Source organism: Hyalella azteca, unplaced genomic scaffold, assembly GCF_000764305.2.
Source record: "Hyalella azteca isolate HAZT.00-mixed unplaced genomic scaffold, Hazt_2.0.2 contig13444, whole genome shotgun sequence".
Classification (NCBI taxonomy): Eukaryota; Metazoa; Arthropoda; class Malacostraca; order Amphipoda; family Hyalellidae; genus Hyalella; species Hyalella azteca.
Genome location: NW_025943367.1, coordinates 39,459 through 59,637, shown reverse-complemented (window position 1 = coordinate 59,637; position 20,179 = coordinate 39,459). Strand labels below are relative to the sequence as shown.

The 20,179-nt window shown below is 38.0% G+C and overlaps 4 protein-coding genes across 4 annotated transcripts; 1 reads left to right on the top strand and 3 right to left on the bottom strand.

Annotated features, from left to right (window-relative positions):
• The first annotated feature begins 585 nt into the window (after window positions 1-585).
• On the top strand, window positions 586-6,669 carry LOC108681732 (cytochrome b-c1 complex subunit 6, mitochondrial). The gene is made up of 4 exons (XM_018170799.2): window positions 586-717; window positions 1,148-1,165; window positions 6,095-6,256; window positions 6,460-6,669. Exons 1-4 carry the CDS (start codon window positions 670-672, stop codon window positions 6,490-6,492), a joined length of 261 nt encoding a protein of 86 aa, XP_018026288.1. The 5' UTR covers window positions 586-669; the 3' UTR covers window positions 6,493-6,669.
• A 99-nt stretch (window positions 6,670-6,768) lies between these two features.
• Window positions 6,769-9,837, bottom strand: LOC108681731 (28S ribosomal protein S2, mitochondrial). The gene is made up of 4 exons (XM_018170798.2): window positions 9,303-9,837; window positions 8,752-9,051; window positions 7,783-8,066; window positions 6,769-7,168 (listed from the first exon to the last, which is right to left on the bottom strand). Exons 1-4 carry the CDS (start codon window positions 9,340-9,342, stop codon window positions 6,812-6,814), a joined length of 981 nt encoding a protein of 326 aa, XP_018026287.1. The 5' UTR covers window positions 9,343-9,837; the 3' UTR covers window positions 6,769-6,811.
• A 73-nt stretch (window positions 9,838-9,910) lies between these two features.
• LOC108681728 (acyl-coenzyme A thioesterase 1-like) lies at window positions 9,911-12,803 on the bottom strand. Its single transcript, XM_018170795.2, has 4 exons — window positions 12,613-12,803; window positions 12,085-12,276; window positions 11,379-11,588; window positions 9,911-11,120 (listed from the first exon to the last, which is right to left on the bottom strand). The coding sequence occupies exons 1-4, from the start codon at window positions 12,787-12,789 to the stop codon at window positions 10,929-10,931; spliced, it is 771 nt and encodes a 256-aa protein (XP_018026284.1). The 5' UTR covers window positions 12,790-12,803; the 3' UTR covers window positions 9,911-10,928.
• Window positions 12,804-13,208: 405 nt separating this feature from the next.
• On the bottom strand, window positions 13,209-18,559 carry LOC108681726 (acyl-coenzyme A thioesterase 5). The gene is made up of 5 exons (XM_018170793.2): window positions 18,077-18,559; window positions 14,996-15,062; window positions 14,096-14,265; window positions 13,589-13,748; window positions 13,209-13,409 (listed from the first exon to the last, which is right to left on the bottom strand). The coding sequence occupies exons 1-5, from the start codon at window positions 18,112-18,114 to the stop codon at window positions 13,209-13,211; spliced, it is 636 nt and encodes a 211-aa protein (XP_018026282.1). The 5' UTR covers window positions 18,115-18,559.
• Window positions 18,560-20,179: the final 1,620 nt, after the last annotated feature.

The window sequence follows — 20,179 nt, the reverse complement described above, 5'->3', positions numbered from 1 at the left end:
TAGAAATTTCTTGTTCACTGTGAATTTAACCATGTATTGCTGTTTAAGCCACGAATGAGGGGAAATGAAAAAAAAAACTCGCGAACGAAGGCAAAATCTAAAAAATTGTCACGAGCTAAACATCACAGTTGGGAGGTTAGGTTTGTATATTCAAAGTTTCGTTCAAATCTATGCAGTACCTAGTTTAGACGAACTGGTCACTGCAAATTTCGGCACGTATCGCCATATAACTCACGAATGAAGATGAAATTACGCAAATTTTCACCCGCTAAACATCACCGTTAGGGCCTATTGAATGTGTGTACCAAGTTTCATTGAGCCACGATTATCACTGGGAGATATTTTTTATTCACTGAATATGGGGAGACCGGCCGTGAGTCCGTCGGTAAATTTGTCCAAGACGTATATCTGAGTCTCCTGTATATCATGAAAAAAATAATACTCAATAAAATGTCACATATGTAAATTGGTGGAACTTAAGTGAAAATTCAAAGGTTTATGGTGTATTTTATAAGTGTTATACTTCTATTTCTATAGGGTAAAAATTATTGTAGATCGGCAATTAACCTAAGATTCCTCCAAATTTTTCCAGTGTACCTCGAGTCTCCGCGCTGTTTGGGTGTATTTTGTAAAGTTATTCGAGCAGAGGTCATTCGAAATTATTTTATCATGTCACTTAAAGATTTAAAAGTGCATGCTGCTGCTCCCGAAGAAGAGGTAATATGATCTCGAAAAAACAATGTTGTAAATATAGATTATACTTCTGTTAAGTATGCTGAAGTGAGTTTTAGTTGAATATTTTTCTTTAGCCGGCATCAATGATCGATCAATCGTAAAAAATATCAACCTAAGGCTAATGTTATTGTTTTGTAAAATAAATTGAAAATGCAGGTTTTTATACAGAATTAGTATAAATATTTTACTTGGTGAATGTTGAAAATATAGATAGGTATTTGCTTGGTGTTGGTGATAATATATGTTGCCAGTAAACCGGGCAGTAATGTTGGTCATTTTGTTTGATTTTTAAACTGAGAAATTTATGTGTTCCATATTGCAATTCATTTGATTTGATTTTGTTGTACCTAATATGATTTCAGATTTGTACACTTTCAAGTATATGAATACATTTTCTTTCGTTCTTTTGCAGGAGGAAGAGGAGTTGGTGGTGAGTACTGAGTACTGACAGAGTAGCTATCTCAAATGAGTAGGGTAAACGCGGTATATTCCGACACATTGAGGACGCATCAAGAAATAAAAAATTATTTAAAAAAAACGTATGCGTTACGTAAGTTCTGTTGCCTTCACATGACTCTCAAAACACTTCACTACGCATCAGCAACAATGAAACGTCACAAAATGTTGCCATATTTATTAAAAAACCTTTAGAATGGAAACCTACTAAATCCCTATATTCCGTCACTTTGTGTGGCAATATTCAACACGTGGTGAGTCGTATTGCGTCAGCGCTTCAAATTTAACTGATACGTATTGCCGACATCCACTAATCAATTTTCATTACATTGCGCCAACTGTGCACAGCAATAGCTTAAAAAAAGTGAAAATGCGCGGGAAAATTCACCGAAAACATACATCATCCTGAGTCTGGGATAGGAGTTCATGTTGACCTCTTAATTTACAAAATGATTTTTTGAGAAATTTTGAGTAAAAATATGTTCTTTCACGATTGGTTTTTTAAAAAATTGTTAGCATAGCAAATATATACTTTTTTTCTCATGGGTTGCTGCAGGTCAGGAAAAGTTTTTTTTTTCTGAAATATCGCAGCTCTAATATCATATAATTTCAGTAGGTATGAAATCTCATGGCTCTAATGTCATGTATTTTTGTTTGATTGAAAAAATTGTTTGCTCTTCGCACACCAAACACATTGTTTCAGCCTTTCAGGAAATTTTTAACTTCCACAATCCACATTACTTCAATACTCGTGCCAAAATATCTTGCAGAACATAATTACGAGTCAACCCAAAAAATTTCCTTGAAGATAGCGTACCGTCAAACGGGGTAAAAAGGGACAGGCGGGGTAAATCGGGATGCGCGTCCCACATTTGTAGAAATGTTGTAGCAGCTAAACTTATGAAAATATTGCAAAACTAAAAATAGTGGCATAAACTTCTACATTTTTACTATCTATTATGTATAAAGCTAGTCAAGAAATCAAACATTTACTATCTTTAAAAAATTGCTGAAAAAAGTGTGAAAAGTGCGATTTTGGAAAAGTACCTCTGCTAAGGTCTGGAGCAAAAAAATATTTGCCGTATTAAAAATTTTACTTACATAAAAGTTGCACCCAGGTGTCGGCTTGCAAACGTAATTGACAGAATTTGCCTATCTCATTCCAAAAAAATGGCAGCCATTTCTGCACGGCGGGGCTACTCGGGACACCCCCCCCAGGGTAATTAGGGACACCCTTAAAAATGCATTTACAGTAGAACCTCAGTTAGCAAAGGTTCCAGTTAAGAAAAAAATTTATTAACAACAAAGAATTTTGATTACATTTACCTTGCTCAGCGAAAAAAAATTCACTTATCAAAAAATTAGTGCATCATTGGTCGTCACAAAATTGTACATAGAATGCTATATATAGAATTGTGCACCAGGCATCATAGAATGAAAAGTAATTGACCTAAACTATGATTTATTTCTCCAAAACATATGATGGTTGTCACTAAAACATTATTTTCTGTTTCAGGGATGTTTTTCACGATCTTTTTTGTTATAGTGAAATCACTTGACTCACTTAAAATTGTGTGAAATTACAAACCATCCTGTAAGCTTACAGATACAGAAGAAATGCTTCATGGCTGTTGATATGAAGCTTGCAGTGGACAAGGTTGTTGTCAATGCTCAATGGCATGTCCATGGATACAGTAATATCACATTAATAATACGGTAATTAATGAATATGGTAATATAATATCAATAAAGGAAAAACAAGTAAAAACACAGAAAATGTCATTTATTTTACATCTACATCATCTACAATGAAAGAAGAGGACTTCAAAGAACTATTAGTAATGGATGAGTACACTCTGCATGCTTCAAACATTTTAAAATTAACTTTTATTGCAAGTGTCCCAGATTGTCCCAGGGGTAAATCAGGATGGTTTTATTTTGTGTCTGGCACCTTACGAATAGCATATGGAATTTTTTGAAGATGCCATTGGATAGCCCTCGCAAAGAGCTATAATATGAGCCTAAACTTGTTTCTGAAATGTTTCATGGTAAGAAGTTATTAACAAAAAATGCTCAAAACCGTCCCTTTTTACCCCGTTTGACGGTAGTTTCGGTCACGTCAGAGCGGTCAAACTGCATTATCACATGTTCAGCTGCTACTTACGTGAAGACAAATGTTATGTTGTGTTGCTGTACAATTGGACTGTTTTTAGGTTAAAATTAGATATTTGGGGTAACATGTAAATAAGTTTGCAGCTTGTAAATGGCTTTTTCATGGCTGAGATATGGAATTCATGACTCAAAGAAATGGAATTCATGGCTCAAAGAAATTGAACCATGGCTGGCAAACCCATATAACCATGGCTGGCAAACCCATATAACCATAGCTTGGAAAATCTAGTCACAGCTTGCCAAGTAGATATATTTCATGCCTTAGTTGCTGAAGAAATTTGACTAGGTTCATTCTCCATAGGAATAAATAATTGGATGAAATTGTCCATGAGCATTTTTTTGTCTCATTTAATCTCAATGGTTGCCAGGTTATAAAGTATATATATCGCTTTTAAGCTCAAGATATTAGCCTTGTTATAAGCTCAAAGTCAGCCATTTTGATCATGAATTGTATCCATAACCAATAATAACCAGGGATTGATTGCTCAACACCTCTGTCACCTTGTGTGTCTCCTGCTTATTTTGATTGCTTGTATCTGTCATCCACAGCAATTGCAATGTGTATATGCCTGTGCCAATCATCATGCTTTGGCCATATTGCTCATAAATTACAATCTGTGAAGAAACATAACCATCAAACAGGGTAATAAAGGATGATTTTGAGCATTTTTTTGTTAATAACTATTTGCCATGAAACATTTCATGAACAAGTTTGGTTTTATTCTAAAGGTCTTTGCAAGGGCTATTTAATGGTATCTCAAAAAAAATCCATGTGCTATTCGTGCAGTGCCTGACGTAAAAGAAAAGCATCCTGAATTACCCCTGGAAACAGGGTAATTCAATTCGCTTGAAATAAAACTCATTTTAAAATATTTGAAGCATGCAGATTGTGCTCATCCATTACTAACAGTACTCCAAGTCTTCTTCTTCCTTTGTCGATGATGTAGATGTAGAATGAATGACATTTTCTGTGATTAGAACTCAGTTTTCCTTTATTGATATGGTATTACCATATCCATACATTACCATATTATTGAGGTGATATTACTGTTTCCATGGACATGCCATTAGGCATTGCCAACGACCTTGTCAACTGCATGCTTCATATCAGCAGCCGTATAGCATTTCTTCTGTATCTGTAAGCTTCTAAGACTAAGCTTGTAATTAAAAAAAAAAAACATAAAAAGCATGGGTACCTGAAACAGAAAGGAATATTTTAGTGACAACAATCAAATTTCTTGTAGAAATAAATTGTAGTTTAAGTTAATTACATTCCATTCTATATTGCCAGGTGCACAATTCTATCTATGATATTCTATGCACAATTTTGTGATGACCAATGATGCATTAATTTTCCATTAAGTGAAATTTTTTCACACAGCAAGGTAAATTAATCTAAATTCAATGTTGTTGATTGATTTTTTTTAACTAGAGCCTTTGCTAACTGAGGTTCTACTTTAACTGCATTTTTAGATGTGTCCCATATTGATGGTGTATGTAGAATTGTAGGTAAATCACAATTGACATCTTACTGGTCAGTCAGTGTCTAATAGAGCATGTGTCCATCCCTGTATCAATTTTAAAGGTGCCATTGTGTTGATTAACCCTCTGCAGCCCAGCTAATTGATCTGAAATTGTCATAAATGGAGTGGTGTAATCAATTGTCATCATTTCAGCCCAATTGTACTATTGAAAATATAGCGCAAATCAGGGTCCTCAGCCATTCTAACTAACAAAATTTCGTCACTTAAAGCCCTTGCCATTTTAATCATTCTTCATTTTGTCCAAGTTATGCATATCTATCAATAGTAGTATTTTGGGTTTAATGCTCAGGTTACAAAGATTATCCCCTCAGGGGGGACTTCTGACGCGTGTCTGTGCACATCAGAAGTCCTATGGGATTTGGCATTCCTAGGGGGATTGTTCCTGAGCGCCCCACCGCTGAGCTCGCGCTGTCTGACTGCAGGTCTCAGTTGTGGGGTTAACTTATTATGTAGGTAGGATACCCTTCTCTGTCTCTCTCGTGCGGGCGGCCGACGTCCCGTGTAAGCGACCTCTTGTTCAAGTGTCTTCGTTTCTGTTGCTTTTCACCTGTCCCTCCTTGTCACTTCGTCTCTTTGAGATGCTAACGCTGCTTCCTTTGAGCCAGCTTCAGCGGGCTGGACAATTGAGACCTTCCGCCCCTTGTGGGTGATGATTAACTTTAATTATGAATAATTGAGACCTTCCGCCTTGCTGGCGATGTTATATTTTGACCTTCGGTGCGAAATAGCTTGATAGCAGAAGCGCTAGCAAACCATCATACCACTACAACTACTACTTACAAAGATTAGAAAATTAACTTCACAAGATGACTGAGTCTTAAGAGTTAATGCAATGCTGCAATTATTTTATGAAATTCTGTCATATGTTATCTAAATATCTGTATTTTAGCTGATTTCCTCTGTGGCTGATTTGTCTATGTTTTTCTGACAAAATCGATTTCATAAGAGACAGACTTCACTCATACAATTGGTGTATTCTGAGCCCTAAACTGGTCTGAAAAGTCGTAAAAAGACAATTCTGCTCCAGCTGTTTACAAGAAAAAATAATTACCAAACAATATTATCGCTATCATCATAGTTAATCATATCATTACTTTATTACTTCATTAGCTGTTCTACCTATATTTGGATTTTATACTGTATCCAATTTTCATGTTATGATCCTAAAATTAGCAACATGTTTTCAGGATCCTCATGATGTACTGAAGGAGAAGTGCACGGCGACAAGCACATGTACTGCACTGAAGGAGAAGCTGGACGAGTGCAGTGACCGCGTCAACAGCAAGTCCAACACCACAGAAACCTGCTATGAGGAACTTATTGACCTGATCCAGTGCGTCGATCACTGTGTGAGTCAACATTAATTGTTTGTATAAAGAACTTGTGTTTGGTAAAATCATTGCAAGTAATCATTCCTAAAGGATGACAAATTTGAGAGCTTTATTTTTGTTCAAAATTCTTATGAAATTCATAATTTCTTGATCATACTAATTTTTACTCATTCGACGTCTGAAAGTAATTCAATGATTCATAAATGCTTCTTTGTTCACAGTTGGAGAAGACCCTGTTCTCGAAATTGGCATGAGAGAAGCGCTGTTTGCACATACGCTGTTCACCATCAGAACCCTTCTGTTCTTGTGACAACCAAAACTGGAGGGCCATCATTCTTGCACTTCTGTTTTAGGAATTAATTTATCTCACAATTGTTATATCTATACTTCATAATGTAAATAAATGAAAATACGTATCTTTTTGAAAACTGCTCATATTTTTATTGTCAATCGTCAGGACCTCCATCATTATCGAGGCTCTTTTTAAACTAATAACAATAGTTCATTATGGAAATGCAACAAAACTAGGCAATTTTCAAGTTTTTACTCGAGAAATGTACAAAAAATGCATCATCACTCGCCCCGAATGCTCTTTCTCTTCTCTTTCCCTCTCATAATTGCCGCGGCGAACAATTTAGCCAGAAACTCGACGCTGTGCTTGGAGTCGTCGCTGGCAGGCACCGGATACGTTACGAGCCTGGGGTCGCAGTTGGTGTCCACCACCCCGACCGTCGGGATGCGCATGCGTGCCGCGTCGTAGTAGGCGATGTTGTTGTCAAGAATATGGTTGTGTATGGAGAGCAATATGATAGCGTCGGGTAACCTGACCATGCAGCCGAACTGGCTGGTCGAATTGGTCAGCACTCCACCCGCCCACCACCGCGTGTGTGCGTACTCCTTACAACCTGCAGCTATTTCTTCCACCATGAACTGAAAAATTCCAGCATCGTTAGATTCAATGAATTATAAAAAACCCGTCGCGGTCCTGTGGAATAAGTTAATCGGGATAATTATTCAAGGTGTCTGAACAGCGTAGCTTTCTTTCTCAACAACGGCTTCTGAGTTGATTCTCAAATGTGCTTATGTATTAAACTTTCTATGGCCATGAAAACGCGCTTGAAATTTCATTGACACTGGAAAGGCCTTCATATGTATCATGTCGGTAATGGTACGGTGCACATGAAAATCTATTGACTGAACAAAATTGTATTCTAGTGTAATGGCGAGCCTCTAACTATAATAACATTTAGATAGTTATTGAATAGCACATTGCTGCCATGGTATAATTGACAAATGGCATCGATGAAAGGCGAGGCTCATAATTCTATAACAATCTATGTTACGAGGCCTTATAAACCTGCTAATAACATCGTATCTTTATCTCCACGAGTATATGTTGAGCAATACCAATAACTGTTGAGTGCATTTTGCGAAACATTAATGCAGATATGCTGCAAAATCAAAACCGTAACTAGAAGTAATGCATACTGAGCAACAGCTTGAAATGTTACGAAATTCAAAAGGTATCTTAAACAATTGCAAACCTGATATTGCTGCTGCCGTGCCACAAATAGAATTATTCCGTTCCTGAAGGCGATATGCGCGAGAAAATTGAGTGCCTTATGAAGTCTGGGCACCGTCTTGTCCAGGTCAATGATGATGTGGGAGAGGCGCGACCCTAGAATGTAGGGCCTCATGTAGTCGTTGAGGCTGCCCTCCTTGTGGCCCAGGTGCAAGCGCGCATTGAACAAGTCTTCCACAGTGAACATGTCGGTCACGCTGAAGTAGTCGGGGTGCGTCAGGCTTGTGCGTAATTCAGAGAGCCATCCTGCAATATATTGTCATGTTAAATAATTGCAAAGTAAGTAATTAATCAATCCTGAGGTAAAATTCGAAATCTATCATACTGCAATATTAGGTTGCGAAATTTTGATGGTTGCAGAATAAAATGGAAGTCGTAGAATGTATTTCTCGGGAAGAGCGCGAACTCCAGATCTGCAACCCTACACATTAGACAATAGGGACATGCCACGTCCGCCCGTGCATTAAGAAACTACAATATTTTTATTATCACAAAGTTGCATATTAACAATTTATTCCAGTGTATGGCTATTCTATTCAATGGCATAACTTGCCAACAAAGGCAGCGCTTAACAACATGTCAATAATGCCCACTGTGGCTAATTGACGATGCCCATCTGTGGGTTGCTTAGTGAAGAAATGCTGAGTACCGACCGACTCAAGTCACAGTCTATCTACCGTCAGCGACGTCCATTTAGTGCCTTTCAAGATTTTATTCACAACCTTGCAGACTATAACACGGTGGGAAAATCTATTCGATTGGAGATGCTAATGCCATCACAACAAATTATTCATGGGATCACATCAAGTTATACAACAATACTGACTCTTCCAAAACACATCTAAGTTTGTTTCATCGTCGACCACTCGATAAGAAGTAATAGGCGTTTATGCAGGATTATTATGAATTTATGAAAACGAAAGAGACTAACGTTGTCGAGTGGCAGAGTCGAGAGCAAAATCAGGGTGTACGTCATCGAAACGTGCGCCTGGCCTTGTGCTCTCGTTGCTATTGCTGCTGCTGGGGGTTGGCGTAACAAGCGCAGTTTTGGCAGCGGCGGTGGAGGCGACGGTGCCGCCGTGTAGACGACGGAGGCAGCAGCGCGGGGACCACTTCTGGACACAAGAGGCGGGCACGCGATGCAAGAGGGTATCAGGGCAACACAGAGGAACAGAGGACGTACGAAGCAGCCGACACATGGCGCTGTGAGATGTGACTGGCCGCATCAGCCCTGGAACAATTGACACTTGGCTGTGACATTACTCATACAACCAAACTAACAACACTTCCATTCGTTTAACATCAAAACACAATAAAGTTGATAGTAACTTTTAGTTTTATTGTTAATTTAATGATATTAAAAATTATAATAATTGTGTCACTTAACGAACTTGCACATTTTGAACAGACTTTCTTAACAATTCAACATCGATCAAAACAAATTTTGTCTTAATATAATAACATGTTATTAGAAACACGTACCAATAGAAGTCATGTTGAAGAAGATTCGGAAGAGCGGCATAACTTAACGATAAAACTAGGTAAAATTAATATTTCTAAAAATTAAGTCTATTTCTCCATCGCCTTAATGCGGAAATGAAGCCTTTGATGTTCCACCAATACAGATGCTGGGAGGAGAAATAATAATCAATAGACAAACAGAGCATTCGGAATCTTAAACCTTTCTTCACAGCTTCTACGGGTGGCCCAAAACATTCATATTTGTTTACAGATCATCAAATAATACTAGAAATGAACTTATACTGCAAGTAGGAAGATTACCGTGCACTCTTTTCCTCAAGGAGAATTTACGATTTTTTTTTTCAAGCAAAATTCAAGCAATGCAATTCACAAGTTATTTGAAAACAAGTAATAAGGGTTCTAAATAATTATAATCCATTACATCACATAAATGAAGTTGGTTCCAATTTATATTGCATGGGGCCCCGGGTTTGCAAGGCTACCCGTAATGCCTAGCAGGCATCCCCCTGAGTGACATGAAAGTCTGGACAGACAAGGACGAAAATTTTATACTTGTTCCTAAACGTGCGATGCAAGGAAGCTGCAGCAGGATATATTTAAATAGATAATTCATTTAAATAATTTTTTTGCACATTATTACGATGTTTTATAATTTCGCTGTATTACGATAAACTCAGAGGCTGCCAGTTGGACCACACAGCATCTTCAGTTATTGAGCAACACGGGCAAGAGAAACACTAGGACTATCAATACTTCAAGCACTAACTATAAATAATATTTCTAGGTAAAATATAAATACTAAAAATTAGAATGCACCATCGATTTTTGAGCAGATATGGTACAGGATACAAAGTCAAATAATGAAAATTGCAAAATAGTAAATGGAAACGAGATTTTCAAGTACAACTTAAATACTGCTGACGTAAGCTGAGTCTAAATAGGAATTAATATATACGTAATACTGTAGAATTAAAAAAGCCTTACAGTACATATATACTTATATTTATATATCAATCTGTAACATTAGTTTTGTTGTGATTCCTTTTCAACAAAGTAGAGGGAGATTCATGAAAGCATCCATAAGAAATCGTTAATTTCTTGAATGACAAAAATTTTGCATTTTTGGAATTTTTGTAGCTGGCACGGGCTTCAGAATTAATTCATATTCAAAATTCAAGTATATTCACGTTTAGCGGCAATCAGGATTTACTATACATGCGTGAGAATTTCGAGCATGAAAAAATATAATTTAGTGATTCATAAAGGCGCTGTCCTTAATACTAAAATTGACACCGTTAAATAAAGCAAAACCTGACATGTATCAGCCCGTATATCTTGACAAATAAAGCTTTTGTTCACTCTTAATCCTGAAGCTTGCAATAGACATTAAGATACGCTCATGTTTTCAGCCAGGTAACTAAGTAATGACGCTTAACTGAAGGTGTGTATCTTGAAGCATGGAATAAGGCCAGCTGAATGGTAGCATACAATTCAGTGAAGAAACGCGAATCATTCTCTTGCTTGCTCCTGTCTTGCAAATGGTTTATTTTCAGCATTGATGAACTGCTTACGTAGACCATCTTGTATTCTTTACTAGAGTTTTAAATCTACAATACCAAGGAGTCATTATTCAGCAGGGATCAACTCCTGACGTAGAACTTCTTGTATTCTTTTCCAGAGTTTGACCTCAGCGATGCTGTGGTCCACAGCGCTGCCGCCCCATATCATGACGCCATTGACCAGCCTGTGATACGACGCCGACGTGTAAGGAAGATATGGCGGCTCGATCACATGTCCAGCGTTAGGTCCCTCCATGAACTGAAAATATTATCACCTAATTAACATCACAACAACTCAAGTAATGTTGGCTATGTAATGAAAAACAATTGGAATAGAGTCATAAGACGGTTTTACAAACACAAAGCATCAGGAGTTAGACCACACAAAGTGAAATCAATTACTTCAACTATCATGAACCATTAAAACTAAAATTCAATTTAAAAAGAGTCAAGACTTATTTTTGAAAACTGAAACTTATAATTGAATCGTTCATCAGAATCAGTATGTAATTATCACCTCCCAGTATTTTTCGAGAGCCTCTGGGTTGCGTTCTCTGAGCAACTGCTTTATTATCTGCACCATTTCCGTGCCACGGAAGTTTTTGTCATCGAGTGAAGTGAACCATAAGACCTTGCATTTGATCTTCTCAATGGGAATGATGGTTTTTGGGTAATCCAGAGGGTTATTGACCAAGTGTGTGCCATCACCAGCGCCCTCTGGAGTGATCTGAAAATTAATACTAAAATACTTAAAACAACAATCGAAGTAACAATAAACAATAACAGAAATGTTAAGACGAATTAAGGTGGTTCAAAAAATATCGTACTGATATACACCTACATTAGCTTATGGCTGATTTTTACACCCCAAGAATAAATGCTAACATGTTTCATCAGTTCCGAGAGGTAATTATATTTTTTCACAAACGGAAAATACCCACTGGCCACAACTATGATATCCACAAGATAATAGCTAACGGTGATCATGTCGGTCTATTGCAATTTCTTAATCAAAACTGGCAAATAAATTGCTGCATAAAATGAAGATAAATGTGCAAAAATTCCCACATTGGCAATTTTTTAAATCAAGCTAGATAGTCAATGTATTCATAACCCGAGAACACCAGTCTCAGTATTTGCTCCGAAACAGTTATTAGATTAACCGGCTCAATTTTCAGTCATCAATCAATGAATCTTCATTATATTCCTGCCTATGCACATACCAGAATGCGGCTGTTGTCGCCGTAAAGCCCTTCAATAACAGATCCATCCTTGAACCTCATGGAACCGAAGATGTTGGACACGCAGCCGTTCAGGGAAATGACTGCTTTCACTTCTGGAATGTCCGCTCCGAGACTAAGAACGATGTCTCCAGCTTTGCTGAAGCCCATGACGCCAACACCGTTCTTGATAACCTGTTGTTTAAACCAGTGTATCTGGGGTCACTCAGCAGAAAGCTATTATTTCTGTTTTCATTACGGTTTGAATAAAATTTTTATTTTTTATAATTTTTTAATGTTTTTTTCTAACTTTTCAACAAGTTTCACAAGACTGTTGACATTGCCTCCATATTCATTTAGAGAAAAATTCAAATACCAAAGTAAAAAAACATTTACAATAACTTTTTAAGAAAATACAAATTCACTGTATCAAATTTTCAATGATAGGAAATCCACTAATTGACAAAAGTATAAATCAATCTGAACATAACTAGAATACATGGCAACTTAAAAATTAACTTCAACTCAAACCTTCTTATGATGAAGCACGAAGTCAACAGCTTCTTGGAAATACGCCGTGTCCAGCTGGTGGGTCAGGTCGGGAACCAGGTCCTCATAGCCAAAAAACGCCAATGAGAGAACGGCGAAACCACGAGCAGCTAGCACGGCTGGTCGTAGCTCCCGTAGACCTCCAGCAGACCCATACATGTCGACCACGCCAGGGAACGTAGTTCCCTGCAAGAAAAAAATTAATAGGAAATGGGCATCAAAAAATGTAAATTATTTTTAATAATAAAATAAATCAAGAAGATCATTGAGGTAATTAGAATGTAAAAGATCCTGGAAGAAAATATAATTCACTATATTAAATCCAGTTCTTTGCTCTAAAGGAACATTGCAACCAGTATTAGTTTATTTTCTATGTAGTTTAAACCAGTTTTTAGCAATCAATTCTTTCAATTAGCACACAAGTTCATCACCGCTATCATCACTTTAACCAGTGTTATGATAGATGAAACTCAGAGCCTAACAAACAAAAGGAGGAAAAAGATTATAGTTTTATGGTATTTAAATTGCACAGAAACATTTAAGATGCCTCCATCCTCCAACTTTGTTGCTTTATTAACTCAGAGACTCCAAATCTCGCTCTCACCTGGAGGGAGATGCAAAGTGCCCCTGATGCGTCCATGCCTCACAGGTATTGAGGTGCAACCCTTGCCCATGAGACGGCGAGTGTGCTGGGTGCTGCAAATGGGCTTCAGACCCAGAGACTTGCCCTTCTGCATCAGCTGGTACCCCACTGCGTCAGGGTATACCTCTAGCTGGTACTAAAAATGCACAATCACTGCACACAAATTCTGATATTACATATAAAAAATTTATTCTTTCCTACTTACATTACAAAATTTACAGTCTACCAAACGATATTTTTCTAGTACTGAAATTTAAAATTGTAAAATATTTGGGAAAAAAATAGAAATTTAATAATATGGAAATGGAGTCATACGTTCAGAGGAGAATACATGTCCGTGAGATGGATTCTAGCATGTTGCCCACTAGGTCCTTGTTGGACCATAGAGATGAATGGGCCCATGGGATATAGGCTAGCAAAGTGCCCCCCTCGTGATGGAGTTTTGTCCAAGTCAATAATTCCATGCTCATCAGATCTGGAAATATTAAAACCTTGAAATGTAAGATACATAGAATCTTTCCATAGAATTAAATGCAAATTTCTTCACTATACAGATATTTGAAGTAGCTAGAGTATTTAGCAATGAAGATTCATCTATGTAGTAAGTTTTGACACATTTATATCTGGAAGAAAATGGTTGGAAAGTTATGTTTTTATATAATGATTCTAGTGCATTTCACAAACCATAATATTTGAAAGAACAGATGATAAAATACTGATAACCAAAGCTAAAGTAATGCTATTTTTAAAATAAATTACTTTAATTTTAAACTTGACTCTTCATTCTTCAATTTTTTCTTCATTCTTGATTCATTTACAAACCTGTAATGGGCAACAGAGGTGAAAGGTACACCTTTCTGGTCAGTGAGGGAAGTGTGGAGAGTGTAGATCTTGTGCTTCTTAAGCCCTGAGATGGTAATGTTGACAGGATCATCCAACTGGCAGGCTGGAGGTGAAACTGTGATGCATGCAGAGCTGCTCATGCTGCATTTCTACAGAATATTGATGAAATAAAAATCAGTCAGCATTCAAATATTTATGTAGCTCAATGAGCAAATTACTAAAAGCCTAATGTTATTTGTTCTATATAAATTTGAAATAAATTCATATACATAAATATTATCAATATAAAAAGCATCCTGATCCAGTCTAAATATTACTGGCCAACAAGATAACCAAAATGTTATATTACACCAGCTGATGCAAGTAAACAAATTGTAAACCTGTTTAGGCAAGATTTCAAAATATTAGACATTAAAAAACAAAAATAATTAATAAATAGGCATTTTTTTTGGCAGATAAATGCCTATAATGTAAGATTGATATGCATGTTATTATGTGCAGTGGTGACTGAAGCATCATAGAGACTCAAGAGTAACTAAGAATTTGGTCAGCACAAAATATTCCTTCCATCTTGGCACAGCATTTTTGACTTCCAACAATCTACTCCAAATAAATTTTAGATGACATAATTTAGAGCAAATCTGAGAATATATGAAAAAATTAGAAATTCTGAACAAATACAAATTTAAATCTTATAGATCAATATATATATATACAATATTCTATTTAGCAAGTTACTGGGTCTTAAATTATTGTCCAAGAAGAACTTGCAGGCTGCAACAGACCAGACTCCTGCTTTACACATAGTGAAGAAGAGGATGTTAATAGTAAAAATTCTTATCAGGGCTAACAACTTGCCAGCTAAGCCAATTAACTTACCTGCAATAATTTAGAGTTGTAATACCAGGATTTTGGAACCAAGGCATACTGGCCATTTCTGCAGCAGCTATAAAAAAATAGTAATTTTAGTAAATATTTAGGTCTCAGTTGCTCTTGTCTTTCAAAACCTAAAAATAATATTAAAAACTAATTGCCTTCACTCACAGTGACTCACTCTGACACTTGTTATCTCAGGCTAAGCAGGATTGGAATTTTCCTACTTGTTTCTGAAATCTCGTGGCTCTGGCGTGATGAATTTTTAATACGTTTGGAAACTTGTGGCCTGATCTTGCACTTTTGTTAACAATTAGATAGGAGGTAATTCATGTAGCTGGAATCTTGCTGTTCCAGATATGAGTGAAAGCTCTAAATGCGACCCTAAATGCAGATGTTTTCCTTGCTTGAGGGGGTTGAGGCTGGGATGAGAGTACTGCTATAAATCTCATTGTTATAAATCTTTTGGCAGACAAATGCCTAGAGACTGAAGTGAAGAGAAGATTAAAATAAATCGAAGTAGAAACATGGTACATACCAGTGAAACATGTGAACTACCGGTACAGGCATAGGGTAGTTTGCAAAATGCACCAGAGATATTAGCCTAGCTATTAATGTTTTTGCTGACTGCTGAGTACCGTATGTATGAAATTATTGCAGAACTAAGGTTCCTAAAAAATAGATGGCAAGTGGCAACTGAGAAAATCAATTCACATCTTGAAAACTAAATGCACAGTTTGGAAATTTGTCAGCAGCTGTAAAATAAAAAAACAGCTCCTATCAATTGGTTTTATGGTTTAGTGTAAAGTATGTTATGTGACAGTGTGAGATTCCTAATGTATCAAAAATTTGTTACCTCCTACTTTGGAGCTGTAATCTTTTATAAACAAGTAGGACAATTCCAGCCCTGCTATCATGGCCTCAAAGCAGACTTTTTTTAGACTCATCCAGTCATCCTCAGTCTCAAATTTGTTTTTGAGTCCTATAATAAAGTATAACTGTATAAGACTAGACGAAGCTATGCAGGAGCATATGTTCAGTCTTAAAAGGCCTAGCAAATTACAGACCAGGCAATAAGTCTAGCAGCTATCTCAATCAAGCTATATCTGCAGCTCTGTGCAGAGAGTGGATGAATATTGCAAGATCTTTGGCAACGCTTCAGTAGCAAAATTTACACCTTCAGATCTTGCCAACACATTTAGATTGTAATTCTTGCATTTAATATATTTGTCAGTCTTCGGCCAACTATTTAGAAAAAAGTAAGGTTTCCGGTACGTTGGATGGATCAGGATGCAGTAAAGCTTGTCTGGAAATTGGTTGCGATGAGTTCCCGCCGAAAAAATGTGAACAAAATGTAGGGTAAACGCGGTATATTCCGTGGGTAATTCTGACACCTCTCTAGTTTTTCCTTTATATTAAGCTTTNTAATCGTAAACTGCGGCTTACGTCTGTTCCTCCACAAACTGCTCGTACGCGGCAGCGCGTCTTCCGCGTTCCGCTTGGCGGATACGGAACGTACGGTAATCGTAAACTGCGGCTTACGTCTGTTCCTCCACAAACTGCTCGTACTCGGCAGCGCGACGTAGAATTGATGGCCGGGATTGCGCGAACACGTGCGCCAAGTGAATCAATTTTCATTACATTGCGCGAACTGTGCACAGCAATAGATTAAAAAAAGTGAAAATACGCGGGAAAATTCACCGAAAACATACATCATCCTGAGTGTGGTCGGAACATAGGGATTTGGTAGGTTTGCATTCTAAAGGCTTTTAAATAAATATGGCAACATTTTGTGACATTTCATCATTGCTGGACGGTAGTGCGGTGTTTTGAGAGTCACGTAAAGCAAACGGAACTTGAGTAACGCATACGGTTATTTTTTTATAGTTTTTCATTTCTCAATGCGTCTTTAATGTGTTGGAATATACGGCGTTTATCCTAGTTGCGGTCACATTAGAGCGATCAGACTGCATCATCACATGTTCAGTTGACACTTGGCACTTGCTGTACAATCGGGCTGTTTTTAGGGTAAAATTAGTTATTTGGGGTAAGACGTGCATGCAACCTTGTAAATAAGTTTGTGGCTTGTAAATAGTTTTTCATTACTCAGCGTAAATGGCTTTACATTAAAAATTACCCAGCAATGCATTTTGAAAATGGTCGGTGACACTTTGGGCTTAAAAACCCATATACGGTATGCGTCGTGATGCTGCTTCCACTTTCTGCACCCTGGTCAATTGTCAGTTATGGAAAGATTGGGTTCCATAGGCCAGATCTTTTGTGAATCAAGTCATGAAAAATTCATGAATTGGCAACAGGCCATGGGCTTATTTCTTCAGTGCCAACACTTCTATTCTATTCAAAGTTAGGTATACCTAATAACAAGTATTTCATAAAGACTGATAAAGTTATCAGACCAGACTGACCAGTAAAAGTAAAGTAAAGTAACCTGCCCGGGCTGCCCCTCAGCCCCTGGTCCCCTGGATACTTGCATAATAAGTTGCATTACCTTTACGCTTTACCATACATGGCATACAATACACAAAATATTGGCTTAGAGTAGAGTAGATTTAGGAGAGGAATTTAGAGTAGATTTAGAAGAGGAAATTAACCAATTAACCAATGCAAACAAGAAGCCAAGCCCCTACTTGATTGTCTTGATGGCTTGGGCCCTGCTGGCAGTGCCCTGGCCCCTGGGAGGCTGGGGCTGTGGGGCATGCCCACACTGCCGCACAGCCTCACAGGCCGCACTCAAGTCCTAACTCCTAAACTTCAATCTTCAAATTGACAGAGTACCTAAATAAACAATAGTGAATAGACATTTTCCAGTATATGTCAATACTATGTGTACTGTCAGTGTCACTACTGTGTGAGACTGTGAGTGTTACTTCGTTAGGCCACTGCAAAGCTAACACTCCTGTCAGTACTCAGTCCTGTCTGTCCTGACACTGCTGACAGCAATACTGGATTGGATAAATGGAAAACCTCAGCAGTCGGCTCATGTTCGTCTATAACTAGTATAGGCACAAGTGTATAACCCACTATATTCAGACTAGGCTATAACAAGTAAAACAGATTAATAATTACCTTTTAACAATATTAAGCATCGTGGGACTCGGAAGCATTACTTGATTACTTCAATCAAGTGCGGTTGTTGAAGTGCCTAGTGTTATAATAATGTGACCGTCGATCGTTTTCTTTGCTTTCTTTTTGAGAAGCGCAGCCATAGGGCAACAAATGTGAACCCGGTCACCGTCAGTCCTCAGGATGATACAATTGCAACTTGCAAGCAAGTTAGCAACAACGTCCACAGATTTTCCTAAGAACCTTCAACCGGTCAACAATCGCTGCGCTAACACTTTGATTATACTGCGCAACTAACTAATTCGAAAAGTTTCTTTTTGTATCAAAACTAATGATTTCGTTAATTTAAGCAACTATTATTACCTAGCTAACACTAACAGCATTCTGCGTGGTTAATTGATTGGATTTTGAGGCTTCGAGGGCTAATGTTAGTCATGTACTTTGAACTGACGTCTGTCGTTATTTGGGGACAAAAAAAAACACGCCTAAGCAAGAGGGGATCTGTCTGGGGTTGCTATAGAATAGAAGAGTCGGCACTGAAGAAATAGTCAAATATGACGTGTCGGACCATTTCTAATCATGTGCACGTGGACTAAATAGGACGTATCGGCCACGTGCACATTATTAGTTATTCGCCATATATATATATAGATCGACTATTCGCCTCCTACAAACGATCAATTATTCACCACAATCGATCAATTATTCGTCAACTATTCGCCAATCAATCAACTATTCACCACATACAAACGTACACGTATAAGTTATAACTCTCATTGGATGTGCTATACTGATTTTTAAAATGTGTTCTAAATTCATGTAAAGAAAAGAGCACTTTTTGCCCTCATGTGATGGTGCCCTCATTTTGATGGTGACCCCGAATCTTAATTCCGCACCAAAGGATGGCCAACGCAGACGTCGTCCACCGCATTTAGATTAGATTCAGATTAAACAAAATTAGCGGAGCCTCACATACACGACATACATACGACATTCACCAGATGCAAACGATCAGTCACATGCAGGCTATATCAATCATACAGGTTATTTTTNCTGCTTGGTATGAACACCTGAGCAGCTGCCTTGGGATTGATGAACATCAACTGGGACTTCCACAGTGGTAAGAGCCAATGGTGATGGACAAAGAGGGCTTGAGTTTGCCACAATAGAAGCATAGGAAGCAGGTGAGCGTGGAACAACCGGACCAGGAGATTGTCTTTGTGCTGACAACTCTACTTCCTTAGCAGCCTGAGCATAGGTGTAACCAGTGGCACGCAGCTTTTCTACTGCAATGGCTTTCACAATAAATGGGCACTCTCGGGAATTTGCAGCATGGGATCCTTTACAGTTGGCACAGCACTTCTCATCTGATTTACAAACTGTGTGCTCATGTGGTCCAGCACATAGAAGACACCTTCTAGGAGAATTACAACCCTCTGCTAAATGTCCCAATCTTTGGCATCTGTAACATCTCAAAGGAGCAGCCACAAATGGTCTTACTGGATAGGATACATATCCAATTCTGACCTGACTAGGCAATGTCTGTCCCTCAAATGTTAACTTCAGAGTAGCTGATGGCTCACGTTTTCCATTTCGAGTTCTGGTGAGCCTAGTGATGCCAGTAATGACAGAGTCTCCAGCGTTAGCAATTTCCAATATATCTTCAATGACCACACTGGGATCGATTGGACCCACAACTCCACACACACGGATATCTGATCCAGGCTGGTAGCATCGGACTGCCCATTTTCCAATCGTGCACACAGCTAGAAAGTTGGACATCTGATGTCCTCTAAAAGAGGGTGATTCCAAGGCAATCAGCTGGCGCCGAGGATTAGTGCGCACATTCAAATCACTAATTTTCCCAAAAATTGAGTTCTTGATACCCTGGGCAAGGCCAATTGGGTCCTTCAGAAAGCTCAGAGCATTGGGCCCCTGAGGCTTCACCAAGATGGTCTGGCCAGAACCAGCACTTTGCAAAGTTGAATTTGATGGTAGTGTTTGCTTTGCCTTTACTTGACATTGGCTGCCATATGAATGTCCATTTACTGGTGCACCTGATAATTTTCTGCCATTCACAGCTGCACGTTTCACTCTACTGCCAGG